Consider the following 22,318-nt stretch of genomic DNA (forward strand, 5'->3'; position numbering starts at 1 on the left):
AAAAAGTCTGGAAAACCTACAAAAGCATGGACCTACTAAAGAATGAATGGGTCAACCAGGCATTAGAGAAGAAATTAAGAAATATATGGAGAAAAATGAAAATGAAAATACAAGAATCCAAACGCTTTGGGACGCAGCGAAGGCAGTCCTGAGAGGAAAATACATTGCAATCCAGGGCTATCTCAAGAAACACAAAAAATCCCCAATACAAAATCTAACAGCATACCTAAAGGAAATAGAAGCAGAACAGCAAAGGCAGCCTAAACCCAGCAGACGAAGAGAAATAATAAAGATCATAGCAGAAATAAACAATATAGAATCTAAAGAAACTGTAGAGCAGATGAACGAAACCAAGCGTTGGTTTTTTGAAAAAATAAACAAAATAGACAAACCACTAGCCAGGCTTCTCAAAAAGAAAAGGGAGAGGACCCAAATAGATAAAATCATGAATGAAAATGGAACTATTACAACCAATCCCTCAGAGATACAAAGAATTATCAGGGAATACTCTGAAAAATTATATGCCAACAAATTGGACAACCTGGAAGAAATGGACAAATTCCTGAACACCCACACTCTTCCAAAACTCAATCAGGAGGAAATAGAAAGCTTGAACAGACCCATAACCAGTGAAGAAGTTGAATCGGTTATCAAAAATCTCCCAACAAATAAGAGTCCAGGACCAGATGGCTTCCCAGGGGAGTTCTACCAGACCTTTAAAGCAGAGATAATACCGATCCTTCTCAAGCTATTCCAAGAAATAGAAAGGGAAGGAAAACTTCCAGACTCATTCTATGAAGCCAGTATTACTTTGATTCCTAAATCAGACAGAGACCCAGTAAAAAAAGAGAACTACCGGCCAATATCCCTGATGAATATGGATGCAAAAATTCTCAATAAGATACTAGCAAATCGAATTCAATGGCATATAAAAAGAATTATTCACCATGACCAAGTGGGATTCATTCCTGGGATGCAGGGCTGGTTCAACATTCGCAAATCAATCAACGTGATCCATCACATTAACAAAAAAAAAGAGAAGAACCATATGATCCTGTCAATCGATGCAGAAAAGGCCTTTGACAAAATCCAGCACCCTTTCTTAATAAAAACCCTTGAGAAAGTCGGGATAGAAGGAACATACTTAAAGATCATAAAAGCCATTTATGAAAAGCCCACAGCTAACATCATCCTCAACGGGGAAAAACTGAGAGCCTTTTCCCTGAGGTCAGGAACACGACAGGGATGCCCACTCTCACCGCTGTTGTTTAACATAGTGCTGGAAGTTCTAGCATCAGCAATCAGACAACAAAAGGCAATCAAAGGCATCAAAATTGGCAAAGATGAAGTCAAGCTTTCACTTTTTGCAGATGACATGATATTATACATGGAAAATCCGATAGACTCCACCAAGTCTGCTAGAACTGATACATGAATTCAGCAAAGTTGCAGGATACAAAATCATTGTACAGAAATTAGTTGCATTCTTATACACTAACAATGAAGCAACAGAAAGAGAAATAAAGAAACTGATCCCATTCACAATTGTACCAAGAACCATAAAATACCTAGGAATAAATCTAACCAAAGATGTAAAAGATCTGTATGCTGAAAACTATAGAAAGCTTATGAAGGTAATTGAAGAAGATTTAAAGAAATGGAAAGACATTCCCTGCTCATGGATTGGAAGAATAAATATTGTCAAAATGTCAATACTACCCAAAGCTATCTACACATTCAATGCAATCCCAATCAAAATTGCACCAGCATTTTTCTCGAAACTAGAACAAGCAATCCTAAAATTCATATGGAACCACAAAAGGCCCCGAATAGCCAAAGTAATTTTGAAGAAGAAGACCAAAGCAGAAGGCATCACAATCCCAGACTTTAGCCTCTACTCCAAAGCTGTAATCATCAAGACAGCATGGTATTGGCACAAAAACAGACACATAGACCAATGGAATAGAATAGAAACCCCAGAACTAGACCAACCCCAGAACGTATGGTGAACTCATCTTTGACAAAGCAGGAAAGAACATCCAATGGAAAAAAGACAGCCTCTTTAACAAATGGTGCTGGGAGAACTGGACAGCAACATGCAGAAGGTTGAAACTAGACCACTTTCTCACACCATTCACACAAATGAACTCAAAATGGATAAAGGACCTGAATGTGAGACAGGAAACCATCAAAACCTTAGAGGAGAAAGCAGGAAAAGACCTCTCTGACCTCAGCCGTAGCAATCTCTTACTCGACACATCCCCAAAGGCAAGGGAATTAAAAGCAAAAGTGAATTACTGGGACCTTATGAAGATAAAAAGCTTCTGCACAGCAAAGGAAACAACCAACAAAACTAAAAGGCAATGAACTGAATGGGAAAAGATATTTGCAAATGACATATTGGACAAAGGGCTAGTATCCAAAATCTATAAAGAGCTCACCAAACTCCACACTCGAAAAACAACCCAGTGAAGAAATGGGCAGAAAACATGAATAGACACTTCTCTAAAGAAGACATCTGTATGGCCAACAGGCACATGAAAAGATGTTCAACGTCGCTCCTTATCAGGGAAATACAAATCAAAACCACACTCAGGTATCACCTCATGCCAGTCAGAGTGGCCAAAATGAACAAATCAGGAGACTATAGATGCTGGAGAGGATGTGGAGAAACGGGAACCCTCTGGCACTGTTGGTGGGAATGCAAATTGGTGCAGCCGCTCTGGAAAGCAGTGTGGAGGTTCCTCAGAAAATTAAAAATAGACCTACCCTATGACCCAGCCATAGCACTGCTAGGGATTTATCCAAGGGATACAGGAGTACTGATGCGTAGGGCCACTTGTACCCCAATGTTCATAGCAGCACTCTCAACAATAGCCAAATTATGGAAAGAGCCTAAATGTCCATCAACTGATGAATTATTAAAGAAATTGTCGTTTATATACACAATGGAGTACTACGTGGCAATGAGAAAAAATGAAATATGGCCTTTTGTAGCAACGTGGATGGAACTGGAGCGTGTGATGCTAAGTGAAATAAGCCATACAGAGAAAGACAGATACCATATGGTTTCACTCTTATGTGGATCCTGAGAAACTTAACAGAAACCCATGGGGGAGGGGAAGAAAAAAAAAAAAGAGGTTAGAGTGGGAGAGAGCCAAAGCATAAGAGACTGTTAAAAACTGAGAACAAACTAAGGGTTGATGGGGGGTGGGAGGGAAGGGAGGGTGGGTGATGGGTATTGAGGAGGGCACCTTTTGGGATGAGCACTGGGTGTTGTATGTTAACCAATTGACAATAAATTTCATATATTAAAAAAAAAGCTTAGAACTAAATGCTACAACTTTATTTATTCATGTAATTAATTTGATATGATTTTTCTAGGAAGTTCATTTAATTTTCTCATATTTTACACCATTAAAACAAAGGGAATGTTAATGGACTTACAAAATTTTATGTATTCTGTCACATTTATAGAAAATTTTCCAGAAGCTAACATCTATGAACACGTAGCTTAGCAAAAATATCCTGTGGTTTTGTGTTGCTTTTCCTATAAATATAATCAGGAACTCATTTGTGATCTCTTTTGTGAAAATCAGATAAATTAAAATGATAAAAATGATTTCCTCAAAATGAAATTATATTTTTAAAAGTAATGAACAGCATTATTATGGCCATGTGAATCAATGATGAAGTTTAGCAGCGTGAGTTTAGAGACAAAAGCATATCACTACTTGATTGAGAAAATATATTTTATTTTTCTCATATGTATACATATATATGTATATATATATATATATATATATATATATATATTGTCGTATTTTTAATGCTCCCATTACCTACAGCCCTATTTTTTTTTATTAAAAGAGGTAAGCTGCCAAAATATGCATACAATTGTAGGTGTGGAATTCCTGTCTAAGAGGCGTTTAGGGATTTGCTTCATTTTCGTAGCAGATAGCTACATTTTTTTCTTTTTTTTTACTTAGGTTTTTGTGATGGCTTGTCTGGGATAGAGCTAATGGAGGTTATGCTGGGGGGGTGCTAAAGCCACTCCTTGGCACTGTTGCTTCTTAAGTTTCAGGTCATTTGAACTGTTCCAAACTGGAGGGTTACCTTTTGAATAAACTAACTAAATATTTTGTTCTAAGAAGGCAAATAGTACTAAAAAAATATTGGAGACAAAGATAACTTATTCAAACACCATGTCTTTGAGATTCATTAATTATGTGTGTGCAAATGGTGCTGTTGTTGTACAACTTGAAAATGGTTCATATTTGTTCTTCAAAGTAATCTCAGCAGGAATTTTTATATGGCAACCTGTTTGCAGTTAAAGTTACTTTAGGTACTTCAAATCAGTTCCACTGAATTAAAGACATGTCTAAATTTTAGCATAATTTAGTATAAATGCATGTCTGCCTTTCTCCTCAATTAGTCCAAATTAGGGAGATCTTACTATGTATTTAATTCCAGTGCTGCTGTAGGTACATGGTAAAGGAGTAATTAGTGTTATATATTAGGGAAGAAGTAGTAATTGATTTTTGGCTCTATTTGGCTTATCTTTTCTGCTTAAGTGCTAATATTTAATTTGTGGGGAAACCTTTAAATAGGTCTGTATTATTATGTTTATCCTCTTCTTTGAACTAATGAAATAAACACATTTATTGATTTTTTTTGGCATAAGCTTTATTAATGTACTTAATATGCCTTACTAATTTATTCTGTGTATTTGGATTAGTGCCATTGTTGTTTATGAATCAATATTTTTCCTTTAGTTCCAAAGAATGTAGAAGCTTCAGAAGAAAAGAAGACCCTGCCTGCAAAGAAGAAAGTGAAAGAATTGAGAATTTTGGATCCCAAAACGGCCCAGAATCTGTGTATGTGATATTTTGTGTATAGGTGGTGGTAGCGATGGTGGTGATGAGGAGTTGTTGAATATATTTAAACAAAGTTGTAACTGCCTTGAAAATGTATATTTAGCATCTACTAGAAACTAAATTCTGTGTAAACATGATTTGAGTTGCCTTGTTGTCATTCAGCCAGAATGGAGACCCTCATCATAATTTAGCTTTACATAGACCAGATGAAACTTATGAATAATAAAGCTTTGGAAAGTAGTGATAATTGAACACTGTTAGAAGACAGGGTGAGACAGAAAGCAGACTTAAAAAGAGTGTTATATTTTCCCTTTCTGCCCAGGCCTGGGTGTGATATTTTCAGAGTATTCACTGGGCCCATTGGGCAAATCCTTTTATTCCTATGCCTTTATAGTTGAAGTAACTGTGATGTTACTGGTTAAATTGGTAACCGCTGCACTTTAAAACTGGTTAGTGAACCTTAAAGCCATCAACAAATCAATTATTAAGTATGCTTTTGCTCAAGCAGCATCACAGTTAAACCCATCTTCATTTAAGTAGGCCTTAAGTTTAACTTTGGCATATACTCTCCTCTGTGTTTAATTCAGCATTTTTTTTTAACCATGATAGACTATGTTTATATTCTGAGGATATTCAAACACTATGCACGAGAAATTTCAACATATCAAGCATTTCTAATTATGGAAAGAAATACCATGGGAGTTTATTTTGTTAAGGGTTGTGCTATGGGGAATCAGATTAAAATAAACAAGTCATCATTTTCCTGTGAGTATGAATGTTGCTGTCGGAAAAGCATTCTCCTAATAGCTGTTGTGAATGTGTACATTGCCTACCTGAGAGTACGTTTTCTTTATAAAGTGGATGTTCAGTACTTTAAAAAAATGACCTTAATTGCTAGTTGGTATTTGTCAACATTATTTATTTAAATTACTGAGATATCACCTGGTGTTTATGTCTAAGAAATCATTTGCCTAGACAGTGACATTTTTTTTTCTTTAGGCACCAATGAAATCATACAGACCTTTTCACGAAAAAAAAAAAAAAAAACAATTCGTAGGAATATATTCATGTTCTGGTGATAAGAACGCATGAATTCTCATTCAGATATGCAGTTAGTGGAAGTTAAAGTGGAATGCCTTGTTGAAAATTGCTTTCTGAATAAGTTTAAGCTTTTCTCAGGGTAATTTGTTGAATTATTCCAGTATGACATACTATACACCCAATTAAGAAAAAGTTGACAAGGGAAATTGTGGTTCAACATTTAAAGCTACTAATAGTATACCACACGATTGTCAACAGAAATTCAGGTAACAATGATGATTCAGACACTTCAGTTTTTTCTTATGTGGGAGCATTTCAGAGTAGATTGATGTGATTTTTTTTGTACTTGGTTACTTTATTGTTGTTCCTGAGAAGTACCGTGTTGTATGCATCTGAGTATCTCCATATTAAATTCTATGTCAGATTAAAAGGCCATCTTGAAATAAAATCTCTAGCTTTTCATGAGTCATTTCATACCAGCTCAATCTAAAATGCATATGCATATAGTCATCAGTGTTATTAGTAGGAGTTATAATTTGTATATAGGATATATGCAACCTGTAACATTAGAGCCTGAAATAGTGGGCCATTTTGCCTAGATGTGTAGTGTAGGCCATCAAATGGTAACTAATTTTGTTTGTTCCTATCTATAGATTAATATTAGTGACAGAAATTTCATATTTTGAGTCAATGAAAATGGGAATCAGGTATTCATTAGGTCTTTAAAATTTTGATGTTATTCTGTTTTTAAGAAAATCTACTTTTATTTTAGCTATCTTCTTAGGATCATATCGTATGCCATATGAAGATATAAAAAACATCATTCTGGAGGTTAATGAAGACATGTTGAGTGAAGCCTTAATTCAGGTAACTTGGATATTTTCCTTTTAAGATTCATTTTCACAGGTATTTCTAGATTGTTATCTTCTCAATGGAGTTGTGAGAAAATGTTCTTCTATATTTTGGTAATAGAATCAAGAGTATCTAGCTTTGTTGCCAGTAAGAGTATTCTGGGGCACCTGGGGGCTCAGTTGGTTAAGTGTCCTGACTCTTGATTTTGGCTCAGGTCATGATCTGATGGTTCATGAGATCCAGGGCTCTGTGCTGACATTGAGGAGCCTGCTTGGGATTCTCTCTCTTCCTCTCTCTCTCTCTCTGCCCTCCCCCATGTACGTTCTCTCTCTGTCTCTCTGTCTCTCTCTCTTGTCTCTCTCCCTTTCTCTCTCAAAATAAATAAATAAACATTTTTTTTAAAGTATTCAACATAGAAGATATAAGTTCTAGGTTTGTTTCTGCCTATCATTCACTGTACATAAAATTGCATATATTTCATCATCAAAATGACTCTGTTAAGTAAATAGTGTTATTACCATTTTATGGATGTAAAAGCGGAGAGGTCAAGAGGTTAAATACGTTGTTTAAGATCAGTAGATAAATGTTATTCTTTGTTAAGCATGTAACATGTGCTAGGAATTGTGCCAAGTACTTTATATATTTTATCTCATTGAATCCTATAACAATCCTGTGAGGTGCATACTATTATCCTCATTTTACAGAAAATAAAACTGAGACTTTGAGATGTTCCTCAATGTCACGTAAATGGTAAGTGGCAGAGTAGCAGAGCTGGGATTCTGAACAAGATCTCTTGTGGTTCTAAATCTATTACTCTTTCTATTCTATTCTACCTTCCATGAGCAAATATTTTAGCTTGCTAAATCTCTGTTTTCACATATGAGAAACAGGGTCATTCTGAGGATTAAACCAAATAAAGTGCAGTGTAGAATAAAGGACTATACAAGACTAACCTATTGTTAAAATTATTTGTATGTCTGGTCCTGTCTGGTTTAATTTCTGGAAGGAAGAACTGTGAAGATTTTACAAGTAAGGGCATACTCATTGTAGTTTTTTTCTTATTGTTGTTGTTTGTTTTTAAGCCATAAAGTTTGCCTTGATTTTAAAAAGACTGAAAAGTTTGTGCTGTGAGAGTTTTGCCCCCCTCAGACTGTCTCTAAATCTCAAAGAACTAGTGTCTGTCATTTCGGCAGGCTATGTCTATATGGAAGTTCCTCCGTTTCGTAATATAGACTTGCATTACAGATTACCTCATGTAAACGTTTTAAATATAGATAAATCTATTTTCTGTAAGACTAAGGTTTTTTTTTTAATTTTTTTAACATTTATTCATTATTGACAGACAGAGACAGAGCACGAGCATGGGAGGGGCAGAGAGAGGGGGGAGACACAGAATCCAAAGCAGGCTCCAGGCTCTGAGCTGTCAGCACAGAGCCCTACGTGGGGCTTGAACCCATGAGCAGTGAGATCATGACCTGAGCAGAAGTCAGACGTCCAACCAACTGAGCCACCCAGGTGCCCCTGTATAAGACTAAGGTTTAATGAGGGGTGCCTAAATTGCTCAGTTAAATGACCAACTTCGGCTTAAGGCATGATCTCAAGGTTTATGGGTTTGAGCCATGCATCTGGCTCTGTGCTGATAGCTCAGAGCCTGGAGCCTTGTTTTGATTTGTGTCTCCCTCTCTGCCCCTCTCCTGCTTGCACTTTGTCTCTCTTTGTCTCTCAAAAATAAATAAATGTTAAAAAAAATTAAAATTAAGGTTTAATGAGTTTATGTAGGTTCTTTACTATCATGACATGCTTATGTTAATCTTAGTAAGAGATATCCTTTGATAAGTAATCCCCCTGTGGAACAGTCAAAAAAAAAAAAGTTTTCTGTGCAAGTATCAAGTCCATAGTTCTCTAAGTAGAAATGGAGAGCTGATCACATTTGTCTTGCCTATCTAAATTCCTTGGTTCTTTGCACAGTAGTCAGAATGAACGAACAGTGAAGCCTAAGGGGGTTTAGTTCTCCCTCTTTTTTCTTAATTGGATAGTTTAATTTTAATGCACAATAAGGCAAATAAATTTCTGACTCCAAAGCTTTCTAGTCTTTTATCTATAATCAAATTATAGTAAAATGGAACCATATTCTGAGTAATTAATCAATGTAGCCATTTATTTTACCCATTAAAAGTATGTAATTTTTCATTCACAGACTTTGGTAAATAAAAAATGAATGTAATTATGCAGAATGCTACTGTGGCATCTATTTGCCAGCAAAATTCAAAACATTGATTATTTTTTAAGTCATGTTTTGAACTCTTTAGGGAATGTAAGAACCAGAGAAAGATTCTCACTTATGAATGTCCCTCTAATATTCAACAAGCTTTTAAAATGTATATCTAGAATTTTATTATCTTTATTTTATTATTTTTTTTGTTTCACTTTATTTTGTAGCATAAACAATACCTATTTGTTTCTCTTTAAATTGGATAAGCCTGGTCCAGTTGGGAGAAACATATTGCTTACAGTTTGGAGATGTCATTAAATTGTGTCTACATTCTTGAATTTGCTGGTTTAATTTTATCCACTCTGCAGTCAAAGCAACTGCTTGTGAAATTGCATTATTATGCTAAATCTTGGATTAAACTCTGGGAAGGTGAGTGATGGAGAATCATAAAGAGTAGATCTTCCCAGGCTCCTTTTGTGCATGTTATACCTGATGTGTCCATGTTATTTCCTGTTCCCTGTGAATGGGTTGACCCGAGCCTGTCTCATTTCTTCCTTTTTTTCCAGACTTTTCATTGCCTTTTCTAAGCCTTTAGCTCTTTATATATATATATATATATATATATATATATATATATATATAGTCATGTGTTTACCCCCTGCATCCTTTGCCCAACCATTTTTGTGCCACCTTTTTGTTGAAAGCTTCCCACTGAGGACTTTTTTCAAGCCAGATTGCTTTCCTTCTCAATGCCAGATACTCTAAAATATCTTATCATTCCTTACTCTCCTTAATGAAAAATCATTTTCTTACTTCTTCTTGCAGTAGAAAACCACTTAACATGTAATTTAGTAGTGCATATGATTGGAATTGTGCCACTTGGGTATGAGGCACAAATGATAAGTGACTCATGTGAGTTACTAAAATTAGTATTATGTTTATCCAAACGAATCAAACATCTGAGTATCTTTTGGTAAGGAGGAAAGTCCTGGATTGAAACAATTATTTGATTTCCCAGAACCCAAAGGAAACTGCTTTCCTCAGGCAAGAGAAGAGACTAGAATCACTACTGCTTCTTTCTCTCTCCTATCCCAAAAACGTTTGCTCCAGTGATGCAAAAGTAACATCAATTTGCCGCTCACAGGAGCTGTTTACAATTTGTGTCTAATTACCATGCAGCACGTGGATAATGCATAGCATTAAATATGTATCATCAGATTAACTTTGATGTAAGTTCTATTTGATTACTGTGCTAAACTCCATCCATGCATAATCATTGTATGTTGTTCACGTGAGATGGTTATCTCCTCACAACAACAAAAACAACAAAAAACAATTAAGGACATACTGCCTCACAGAGAGTTAACACTAGTATTCTCCCTTCAGTATAGGTTATTAGGCTCTTTCCTGCCAGGCAACTAATATATTTTAGTTATTTAGCAGGATGAATATCTTACTTAAAAACACATACACACTATATTTTATTATATATATATACATATATTATACATATTATACATACATATTAAATATATAATGATAAATTACAATATATAATATATATAATATATGTGATACATTATATATAATTTAATCAGTAAGAACATGCCAAAAATTTAAGATTATTAATAAAAATACTAATGTCTCCCTTATTTTAAAAGGTCTAACTGTAAGTTAGAAATGGAATTCACTATCGGGAAGATGTTGAAATGTAGTTGGAAGTCAGAATGGTGATTAGGACTGAAAATAGGATTTTTGGAATCATTTGCAAAGAAATGTCTGTTGGGATATGAGGACCAAAGATAGTGGATAGTGGATATCTACCAAAGTATGTAGTGGAAGGAAAGTGACAAGTGGAAGGTTAAAGACTGTATTTCTATAGAGCACCCTAGTTGAGGGAATGGATGGTGTTAGAGAAATCAGAACAAAATGAGCCAGCATGTCAGGGAGAATGTCAGATACTGTGGTATGTCACAATAGCCAGCACAGGAGATAATTTTAAGGAATGATGGGTAAGAGAATGAGATGCGGGAAGGATACCCATTTTGATATCCTGAATTTCAATAACTTACTTAAAGTAGTTATTTTCTTTTAGTTTTTTTTTTAAACAATCCATACTACATACCAGACACTTTTATTCCTTAAGTAGATGTTCTATGTCTTTTGGTCTCTGTCTCCCTTATTTTTAAAGGACAGATGCACTTCTTCTGGAAATGCAACTATCCAGTGCCCCACTTTTGTCTCATTCTCCACCCACTACATTTTCTCTGGCCTTTCCTCCTTCCCTCTCTTCCCCCCCTCCCTCCCAACCCCTTTACCTTTCACCTCCCTTCCTTCCTCCCTCTGTCCTTTCCTTACTTTCTTTCATTTTAAATAAATTATTTTTTAATAAAGCCCCTAATCTTTCTTAATAATATCCCCTCAATGAAATATGGCTCTAGGGCATCTCCTTCACACCTGGAAGCTACAGAAATACCTCTGTACATGTCCTTCTGTGATACATGCATGGGAATATTCCAGCTTGCTTTTTTCCTCTCAGATAATTTCTACCAGTGCTGGCTGTGTTACTCTTTTGGAACCCATTCAAGTGTCAAGCACTGTAAGATGTGTAAGGTCAACAGGTGGCCACATGATTATGTCTTTCCAATGTTACTTTATGTCTCAAAACAGCTTATTTGAATTATGTAACTTTTTATTGGGCCATGACATAATAATTAGAATAAAGCATAGCTCATCTGATCTATTGTCCTGATTCCAGACAATGCTACTCCTAAGATATCAAAGATAGATGGGTATCTATCGATTCTGCAGGGAAAAAGATTCTTCACCTTCCCTCAATTAAACAGTTCTAGAGTATAATTATTCTTATAGTTAGGAAGTTCATGCATGTGTAATAGTAGAGCTCATTTTGTCTCCTCAATCCATCTTTGTAATCATTGATCTATTTACGCGGCTATCGACCATCTTGATTTTATGCAGCCTTGTGAGTCTGCATGTGTTCATGTAGTTTACAAGGGTTGATGATTATAAGTACATCAGTTAAGGCTATAATGGCATTAGTACTGTAGAATTTGAAAACATTTTTCTCTTAAATAACAACTTGTATTAAGCACATTCATTTCAATATTTTTTTAGGGAAAATGAAACATTAGCAATAACAGCAACATTCGAAGGCATTTCTTTCCCATTTCTCATTATGATTGAATACATAATTACTTTATGGAATGCTACTGCAATCTAAAAATACTTTTATCTTTGAGCTACTGTTCTTTTTCATCTTTTGCTTCTAACTGGTTAGTCAAGTGTTTTTTTTTTTTTCTCTTCCCTTTCTTCGCTGCTTTCCTTTGACCCTTGTTTGCTACTTTCAGTCTGCTGATTAAATCATGTCTATTCCAAACAAATGTGATGACTGCTTATTTCCATCCCCTCTGTGTCTCTTGTTGATGAATACCAGTATTCGTCACCATTATTGATTGTATCATCATCCACGAGTGATACCAACTGTTTTACAAAGAAAGAAAAAGTAGCTTTAAACAATTATTTTTCCTATAGTAATTGCATTATAAAGTATTTTTAAAATGCAAACTATTTAATCTATTTACACTTTGAACAAAAGGTAGGTCTTACTAGCAGTTGAACAAGATGTGGCTTCAAAGATCATATTTTCTGCTGCCATTATAGAATTTAAGCCATGGTAGAACTTTACTAAAATTCTGACTCTTTCATTCTAAAGATCCTTTGGGCCTATTGAAGTGAGGTGATGTTTGTGGTAGACCAAGAATTCCCTTGAAATTATAGAATTTGGAAAGTGCCATCTTTCTCCTCGCATAGACCTTCAGGACCTTGAACTAGGAAATGAGAAGCAAGGTTATACCAAATCCCTACTCTAACTTGAGTTATGAAGCTACCTCTGGACAAAAGACAGAAGTCCCTCAGCCCAAGACAAATGGAGGCAAGGAATCCAGGCTCTAATACCTTTAGTGAAACTAACAGATGGCAAACAATCACACTTTTTTTTTTTTACCAGCTTCCTATTCATTTTTTTTAGTATTATATAAATTTGTTTTGAATCCAAAGATTGTTGGCTAGTCATATATTTAATGAATTATAACACCTTTGTAATTGATTATATCTTCAAAACTACTTCCTCTCAATTGTATATCCAGAAGTAATCAAAATGTTCTATATATGTGGAATAAATATTTACTTACCATATGGTTTTTGCAGTGTTCTATTATAATTCTAGATTTCCTATGTAATGTATAAATATGAACTATAGAGGCAGGAAGGAATACAGAAGAGGGATTGAGCACTGTTTATTAAGCTGAGTGGTAGGTCCATAGACCCATAGATTCATCATCTTGTATCTACATTTTGGTATGCCTTAAGTACTACACAGTAAATAAGCTTAAAAGTGTTTGACAAGTGCTGAAAGCATATGCCTAAGAAGAGTTCCTTAACTTTGGTACTGTTGATATTTCAGCTTAGTTATTTTTTGTGAAATGCTATTGTGTACATTGTAGGATGGTGTGTAGTATTCCTGGCCTCTACTCCCTGGGTGCTAGCAGCAGCCTCTCACCACCAGTTATGACAACGAAAAATGCCTTCAGACATTGACAGATGTCCCCTACTGGGCAAAATTGTCCCTTGTTGAGAATCACCGTCTTCAAAATTACCTTTATTTCTGAAATATAGTTACTAAAGTTTCAGAATTTAGTAAGCTTCCAATTAGTGGTTTTGTTTCTATTTTCAATGTTCATTAGAAATTTCAATGTTTATTAGAAATTTCAATACAGAGGTTTGGGCATTTGAATAGGCAAAAACAAAAAGAAAATTGATTCCATGTGATTAAAATATCTCTTTTCCAGGAATGTAATATATCCGTGTATGTTCAAATCCTGACAGAATGCATTCTCATTAAGTTGCAAATACCCCTATTCAAGTATTGTTTAAAGTGTAGGCCATAATTATTTTTCATTATGAATTTTGAATTATTTTAATTATGAATTATGAATATAAGCAATCATATTAGTGTGCATTGACTTTATCACTTTATTAGCATGAGTTTCCTTTATCACATAGCATGTGGGTTTTATATTGTTTTGTTTTATATCAATGCCTTAATACTGAAGAATTCACTTTAAAGCATTCTAAAAACCTTATGTTTATTTCTTTTGATATGTCATTTAGGTTAAGTCAAATAATATAGTGATAATGTCTTCCAATTTGGTGTCTGAAACCTGGATCTGAATCCCAACCCTGCCATTAAACAGCCTGTGAACCCAAGAAAGTTACCTATCCTCTCTGGGCCCATTGTCGTTAAGCTCTAAATAGCTGATGAGTTTGTTGTGAGGATTAAATTAAATAATAAATATGAAAGTCCCATTGGCACAGTGATGGTCACATGGTAGTCACATGACAAATGTCTTTTGGAGTTATTGGGATCAGTTCAGTTAGGCATGGTAGTTTGAAACATTTTCCTTCAAAACTTTCAGTTGAATAGCCAGCCTTCAGTTTTCTATGTTAATGGAAAGAATTATTAGCTGGATGATAATTCTCCTGGGGCTTTTCCCTCTCTATGTGCTATCTGGAATTCCAGAAATAGAGGCATCATCTATTATTAGTGAAATTGTGTATTTTGAGTATTAGCAGACAATATTTTTTAGGAATCAAAGTATTTCTACACTTGAAATTGAAAACATGACCTTGTGTAAAAGGTTTGGTGGTAGAAGTATTTGTTATATTAAAGAGTTCGCCAGAAATGATGTGATCCATTTCAAATAATTAAAAAATACCTACTTTGGGTATTTGTTCTAATAAAGAATCACAAACTATAATATTTAGGGGCTAAAAATCTTAGATGACAATGCTAAAATGTGGTTTCAAGAGTGTTTTCGTTTGGCCAGAAATAGGAAGGATGGGATTGCTCTATGACAGCAAAGAAAAGGAAAACTTATTATATAGGTGTAACCTGAAGAAGTATGCCTTTACATAAAAGATGGCAAATGGGATAACCTCCTAGGAAAGGTAAGAAAGAATATGGATGAGAAAAGATATGATATCCCTATCATATTCTAGCTGGTGGAATATTTAAAATATCTTCTTTTTCCTTCTCTTTCAATTGTGGAACCTTTCTTTTATTATATATTTGCTCAGGTGTGGTCATTATCTTCTAAACTGTACACACTATACTCTAATTTTTGTCTTTGTATCTTGATGATAAAATTAGAGACCATCAAAAATTAAGGCTAAAATAAACTTTATGAATTTTTTATTTCCCTTATTTTGTGGAAGGATATGCTATCTACTTTGGATATTTGTGGAAGGAGAAACTGAAGCCCAAAGAGGCTTATGTCACATAGCCAATCTGGATCATAACTCATTTCAGACAATGCGCACTTTATTGATTTTTTTTTACCTGTATTGTCTGACCAGTGTTTTTCCCTGCTGTGATATGCAGATGGTTGAAGAGGTTGGAGGAATTTACAGTTGGACAGGAATAAAAAGTAGCCACAAAAAGTTTACTAAATAAAAAGTTTGTGTAATGTCTATCATCAGAAGTCAGAGTAGAAACTAAATTATCCTTCAAAATATTTTCTTCCAGTATTAGAAAACATTATAAATGTCTTCTTTGACACTCATTTTTTGTGTTATGAAATATATAATTAGGTGCCAGGAAATAAAGACTTAATTTTACTTAATGCAATATAAGGGACATTAGATTCTGTTTCTGCATTAATAAGCCACATTTTATTAAAATGAAAGTGTGGTTCAGATACTAGTAAGACCATCATTTGTTTTATCTCATATGAAGAATTCAGTGTGATGGATCCTTTTTAATGAAATGAAGTCCTTCAGTTTTATGAATAAAATAATATGTCTTTTGGCCTTCATTTTATTATTTTTCTTCAATATATGTATTTGAATAGAGTTGAAAAACTAGTTGCTTCTCAGGAAAAGCAAATAAGGTGTCTGCTTTTCTTCCTTGAGTGCTGTGACTAATTACTACATCATCTCCTTGGAGTTTGTATTCTTCAGTGGTTTATTCTTAAAATACCATTCAGTGTATTGGGGAAAAAAAGCACTGTGTTTGGGTTTTAGTTACTTATCATCTTTCTGACCTTGGGCAGGTCGCTTATCTTCTTTTAAATTTCTTGACTATAAACAGGGGAAAATGTGTACTAATAAAACTGTTTTATTATAAAAATTAAATATTAGCATAAATGAAAACACTTGCAAACTGTAAAATGATAAAAAAAAATAGAACACAGATATAGATGAGTCCCTTGGACATCTACTTAGCCCAAACCTCTCACCTTTTTTAGCTATTTAGCTATTTAGTAAAGACAATTCACTCTCCACTTAGACATTCAACCATCATTTGAAAGAACATCCCCAAAATAACTCATATTTCTGTTCTCTCCCCTAAATAGAGGTCTGTGTTCCTTATTTTCTGCATTTCTTTTTATCCTTTCTCTCTTTAACCCTGCCTGAAACTCATCCTGGTTCATCAAGCATTCCTAATTATCCTTTATCTGAAGATTTATTATATCCACTCTTACCTCCCCTTCCCACAGGACTAGACTTTTATCACTTCAGTAATTTTACAACTATTGTTTCCTAGCTGTTTCTTGACTTTAGGCTGCCGCCAGCCTAGTGCATTTTACTTGATTTGACTAGCTTTTCTCTTTCTTCCATCAATTAATTTTTTCCCTCAAAAAGCAATACCAGTGATTGCCATCTGTTTTTGTTTGTTTGAACATTGTAGAAAATCTCTAGCGAATCTCAAAAATTTGGTGAATTCTTCAAAATCCTGACTGTGAATGATCTGTACATGATTTAACTTTGCTTTTCTCCATGCCTTTGCACATTCCCTTTCATCCTTTCAGTATCTTCTACATCTTTCAAAATATTACTTAAAGCTCACATTCTCCTAGAAACCCTCCCTACTTTCTATTCCACCTTGAGCTCAACGTTCTTCATCTGCCCATTTGGACTATGTTATTCATAGGTTTTTGGAATGGTTGTTTAAAACGATCTTTGCATATGATGTTGACATTCTAAACTACATCATAGGTGTTCCATGTTTCAGTTATTTTTTTAGCCCTTTTACAACCAGATACATGATATAGTGTTGTGTTTATATGATAGATGTTATGTCATGTGATTTGGTGGTATTTAAAATTAGAGATTGTGAAACTGCTAGACTGAGCCTCTCTGCAGGACCATATTGAGGGAGTGAGCAGTCCATGTTAAGCTTAGTGTTAGATTTATGGATTTCCTTGCCTTGACTGTTTAGGTCTGTGTTATCTCCCAAGGGTTTCTGAGAATTACAAGAGCCACTCCAGCTTCCTTTTTTGAACTAAAGACCTTTATGAAAGTAGACACAAGGATTCCATACATTATAAAACAGTACTTATATAGACTCATGATTAGTGGTGTGTATTTCTGTTATTCCTAAACATTTCCATCATAGATGGTTCTGCTCTGAAAGTTCTTTTGTGAGAGGTTAAAAACTACCCAGGTTTATGTAGTTTACCCTGGCCACAACTATTTTGGGGGAGTGTGGCTTAGCCAAGGGAATATTGGTGGTCTCCATTAACCCAAGTGCATGCAGGCAGTGCTTTTGGCACACTAGATCCAAAGGGAGTAGGCACTAGGTCCAGTTTATATAAGTTCCATGTTATACATGTTATTAAAAACAAAATCTTGCTATTTCCAGATGAAGAGACTTTCTGTTGGTGATGAGTAGCATCACACATAGGGAGGTTTTTCTTATTGGGTACCATAAATCCACAAAGAACATGTGGAATAGTATAAAGACAACAGATGCTGTGCAGGATGCATATAATATTAAGGTATGCTTCCCCTTTGGACAGGGAGCATGCCACAGGTCTACAGAAAGGTGGAGCTTACCTGTACAAGAGTTTGGGAATGTTTACCAGATACCCTTCTTATATCCTGAACATATGGACTCCCCTTATCTGAACTTATGTCCAAGTCTCCTGAGAAGGGCCATTGAGTAAAGTGTCATAAAGAGGTCAGACCTTCAGAGGATGGATAATTAGTTGATGCTGGAGTGAGTATCCACATAGGAGTGACTGCCTGGATTGGGACTCTATCTGAAGTGAAGCATAGATTCCCCACTGGTAAATTCTGCCTAACCTATTCTAGTCACAGGATAACAAACATATTTGATCACCCTATATTGATATATTGTCTTACATATAATACTTAGTAGTCATTTTACTTTGTATTGGTATATATTCCAGATCTTCTCTACATAAAATCTAATCCATTCCTTTACATTTAATGGTAGAGTGGTGGTAAAATTTGCTCAATGGATATTTATAAACATTAACACATGTTGCTAGTTGGGAAAGCAGTGGATTTTTGAGGATTGCAGTGAAGATTGTTTCTGCTTTATATTTGCTAGAAATTGATGCCCCAGGCCAAATGTACTTTATGCATTATTCTCATAGATAATTTGAATACTGCTTTTGGTAGTATTCAAATATTTCAAACAAAATATGTGATTTGTTGTAGGATTTCTTCAATTTTTGTTTGGCTAGTTCCTCTTAGTTCATTGTACAAATGAATGCCTAAGCTGGAGTAATTCAGAATCAAATGATTGCCTCTTATCTCATTTTTTCCCCCAAAACTCAATTGACTGTTCTCTATGTCAAAATGGATGGGATATTTGAAGGAGTATGAAACTCCAAAAATTATTTTTTCCTTAGAAAAAGAAAAAAAAACTTTGAGGGACACCTGAGTGGCTCAGTTGCTTAAGCATCTGACTCTTGGTTTCGGCTCAGGTCAATCTCACAGTTCTTGAGTGTCAATCTCACAGTTCGTGAGTTTGGGCCATCATGTCAGGCTCTGCACTGAGGCTGGGTGGGATTCTCTCTCTCCCTCCATCTCTGCCCCTCTCCCCATCTCTCTCTCAAAACAAATAAATAAACATTTTTTTAAAGTTTAAAATAGATAAGTTTAAACCCCAGGGGTTATTATTTAGTCTCTGGAAGAAAAGTAAACTACAGAGTATGTCTAAGCATTGCAAATGTGAAGAGTCCTTATCTACATGATGATGACCAACTGAAAAATGTTCCTGAGTGGCTCATCAGAAGAAATCAGTATTGAATTGAATCAGATGAATAGAAGCCTAAGTTCTAAATTTTGAAGATTTAAGGCAAAAAAAAAAAAGTGAACTGTTCTGGGGCACCTAGGTAGCTCAGTAGGTTAAGCATCTGACTTCGGCTCAGGTCATGATCTTGCGGTTTGTGAGTTTGAGCCCCACTTCAGACTCTGTGCTGACAGCCCTGAGCCCGTAGCCTGCTTCTGTTTCTGTGTCTCCCTCTCCATGCCCCTCCCCTGCTCATGATCTGTGTCTCTCTGTCTCTCAATAATAAATGAACATTAAAAAAATTTTTTTAAGTGAACTCTTCCGGAGTGATCAAGAACATCTGATGACAAAATTGAATTAAGTTTTACGAAAGGATCATTTGGGATACTTCTCTAATATTTGGCTGTATATGTACAGTTAAAAACATAGCATTAATAGAATATAACCATATGTTCCCACATTACCAACATTTATGAAGCCTATTATTTACTCCTTCTTTCCAGAAGAAATCACTATTCTGAATCTTGGGCTCATGATCCCATGTCTTTCTTATGTTTTCACATGTGGATGTATCCCTAAAATATATGTTAAGTTTAGTCCTCTTTTTTTTTTCTTTTGTATGAGTGGAATCACATTACATATATGTTCTATTACTAAATTTTTCACTTTTTTTAAAAAGATTTAACCATTTTGATGTGTGTAGCTATTTTGTTTTCATTTCCTCCTAGGTATATTGTCACATACTATGAATATTACATGATCCATTTGCCTGTCCTATCAGTAAATGATTGGATTGAACAATCCAATATTGTTGGATATAAATTCAGTCTCAGTAGTTGATTACAATTGCATAAACTGGACAAATTTCTGTGTATTGAGATTCATATATTTGATTCTTCCTATCCTTGAACATGGCATGTGTGTCATTTTTACATAATTTTGAACAACTTTCAAAAAACTTTTTTGACACTTCCTAATTTATCTATTATTCCATATGTTGGTTATTTTTTAACCTAAGTTAAACAATATGTTTACTGTTCCATGCATGTTTGCTTAAATTTACTTGCATATTTAACTTATGTGTATACCTTCCTTCTTGTATAACAGTTTCCTTTAGGATCATTTTCCTTCTTACTGAAACACCTCTTTTTAAACTACCTTTACTGCAGTTTTTGTCATACTAAACACTTTAAAATGTATTTGATAATGTTTTATTTCATCCATGTTCTTAAAAGATATTTGCAATGGATATAGAATTCTAGCTTGCAAATTATTTTCTCTCAGCAGGGTCAACATATTATTTCATCAGTATCTGGTTTTGATTGTTGTTAAGTGAGGTACAGTCTAAATTAACATTCCCTGGAGTTAACCTGTCTGTTCTATTGTTTTATCTTTTTTTTTTTTTTTTTCGTCTTCGGTGTTGTGGAGTTTCATTATGATGTGTGTTGGTATAGATTTCTGTTATTCATTCTTCTGTTTATCCTGATTCATTGGGCTTCCTGAATTTAATGATTGCTAATTTATCAATGCTGGAAAATTGTTAGCCATTTTTACTTAGAGTATTATCTGTCTCCAGTGCTCTCTATTCATAGTTGCCTTCTGTAATTCTAATATGCATATTTCACGCATTCTCACTCCGTTTAGGTTTCTGTGTTTACATCTCATAGTTTGTCTTTCTGTACTATACTTTAACTGGATTTTTAAGGCCTATTAGTTAGTTTACTAATTCTTTTATGACTTGTGCCTCATCTTCTGTTGCACCTATTCAAATGAATTTCTAATGTCAATTATTATATTTCTTATATCTATAAATTCTTTGTTTTTTCCAATATTATGTCTTGTGTCATTATAGGTCTAATTCTGTTGTTTGTTTTTGCTGACTCTTACTAATGTTTCTTGCTTCTTTCTGTGTAATCTGTATTTTTATTGTGAACTAATGATTGTTAAAGTTTATCTGTGAAAATACTTGGAAACTGAAGTTTAAAGGTAGTTTCCTTCTTGGAAATTTGCATTAATTATTACCAGACATCTGGGAGCACTAACAAAGACTAATCACTTTAAATTCTCTTTCTGTGTGTGTGTGTGTTTATGCATATGTATATATGTAGATTGTTGATGTTGTTTTATATTTTGACAACTAGGTCGTTTAGTTGTGGCCAAAAACCTGCATGGGAGCTATTCTGTGGTTAGAAGTTTCCAAGGAAAAAAACCTTTACCCTAGATCCCAGAGTCAAGGCAAAAGCAGGCCAGATTCCGTACTGTTTTTCTCTGTGGGTGGGCTCTGTGTTTTTCTTGATGGTAAGCCTTTCACTGGAGATATTATTTTGGGGAGTTTTATAATTACACAAGGAATTGAATTTGCCCTCTCATCTTGTGAAAGGACTAGGCTTTGTGTACCATCTTAAGTTTTAGGCCTTGAAGGGTGAAAACTCTAAACCAGTAGAGATTGGTAGATGTTCCTAGGAAAACATTGGCCTTTAGTATTTGGTTATATCTCTGGATTCGTGATTTGTATAAAAGGAATCTTTTAAAAATTTTATGTGTTCTATGAATTGACAGACCGTAATCAATTTGACTACCCAACTAACTAGGGTAACCAACCAGTCGTCCAGAAACAGAAATACTGTATTTTCTAAAGTATCTCAATGACTCTTTTATTGGGAAGTTGGGTCAAACAGATACTACTCCTCCGCCCCATGTTCAGGTCAGTGTATTTTACATTCCACAGGTGCCAAATATTGTTTCTGCTTAGTTAAAAATCTTATTGGTTTACTGTATAGGAGTGGTAGCATTCTGATGTAGCATGTTTTGTGTAACTATATGCATATTCTGTTAGTGTGCTAATTTTCGTAGTGTGCATAGAATTGCATCATTTCATATGCTCCCAAATCATGGAGGAGAAACACTGACTTTGGAAAGTTAAATGATTGGGTAGAGCATGAGTATGCTCCCCTGTACAGTTAGATGAAATTTCCAGACAGTCTTTTGAGGTATTCAACATCAAATGCATTGCAGTACTCTCCTATCAAGACTTCTAAACTGTTAGCACCCTTCAAACTCTACTCTTATCTTAGATAGTTGTATTGACTGTTGTAGTAATACTCAGCTTTGGAAACATCTATATAGAGTACTTAATAGTAATGCATCCTCACATTTGTTTGTGGTAGTTTGTCATGGACATGATAAAGTGATATCTAATGAAAACCGAGTGTA

General features: G+C 34.7%; 1 protein-coding gene across 5 annotated transcripts in view; it reads left to right on the forward strand.

Moving 5' to 3' along the window:
• The window catches only part of DIAPH2 (diaphanous related formin 2), a 1,008,663-nt gene that overhangs the window by 417,479 nt on the left and 568,866 nt on the right, over positions 1-22,318 (forward strand). For all 5 annotated transcript variants that reach the window (XM_023249470.2, XM_019824053.3, XM_023249471.2 and 2 more), the window contains 2 exons: positions 4,776-4,877; positions 6,691-6,785. In XM_023249470.2, the coding sequence (XP_023105238.1) occupies positions 4,776-4,877; positions 6,691-6,785 (197 nt within the window). The remainder of the gene's footprint in view (positions 1-4,775; positions 4,878-6,690; positions 6,786-22,318) is intronic.

This window comes from Felis catus, chromosome X, assembly GCF_018350175.1.
Source record: "Felis catus isolate Fca126 chromosome X, F.catus_Fca126_mat1.0, whole genome shotgun sequence".
NCBI lineage: Eukaryota > Metazoa > Chordata > Mammalia > Carnivora > Felidae > Felis > Felis catus.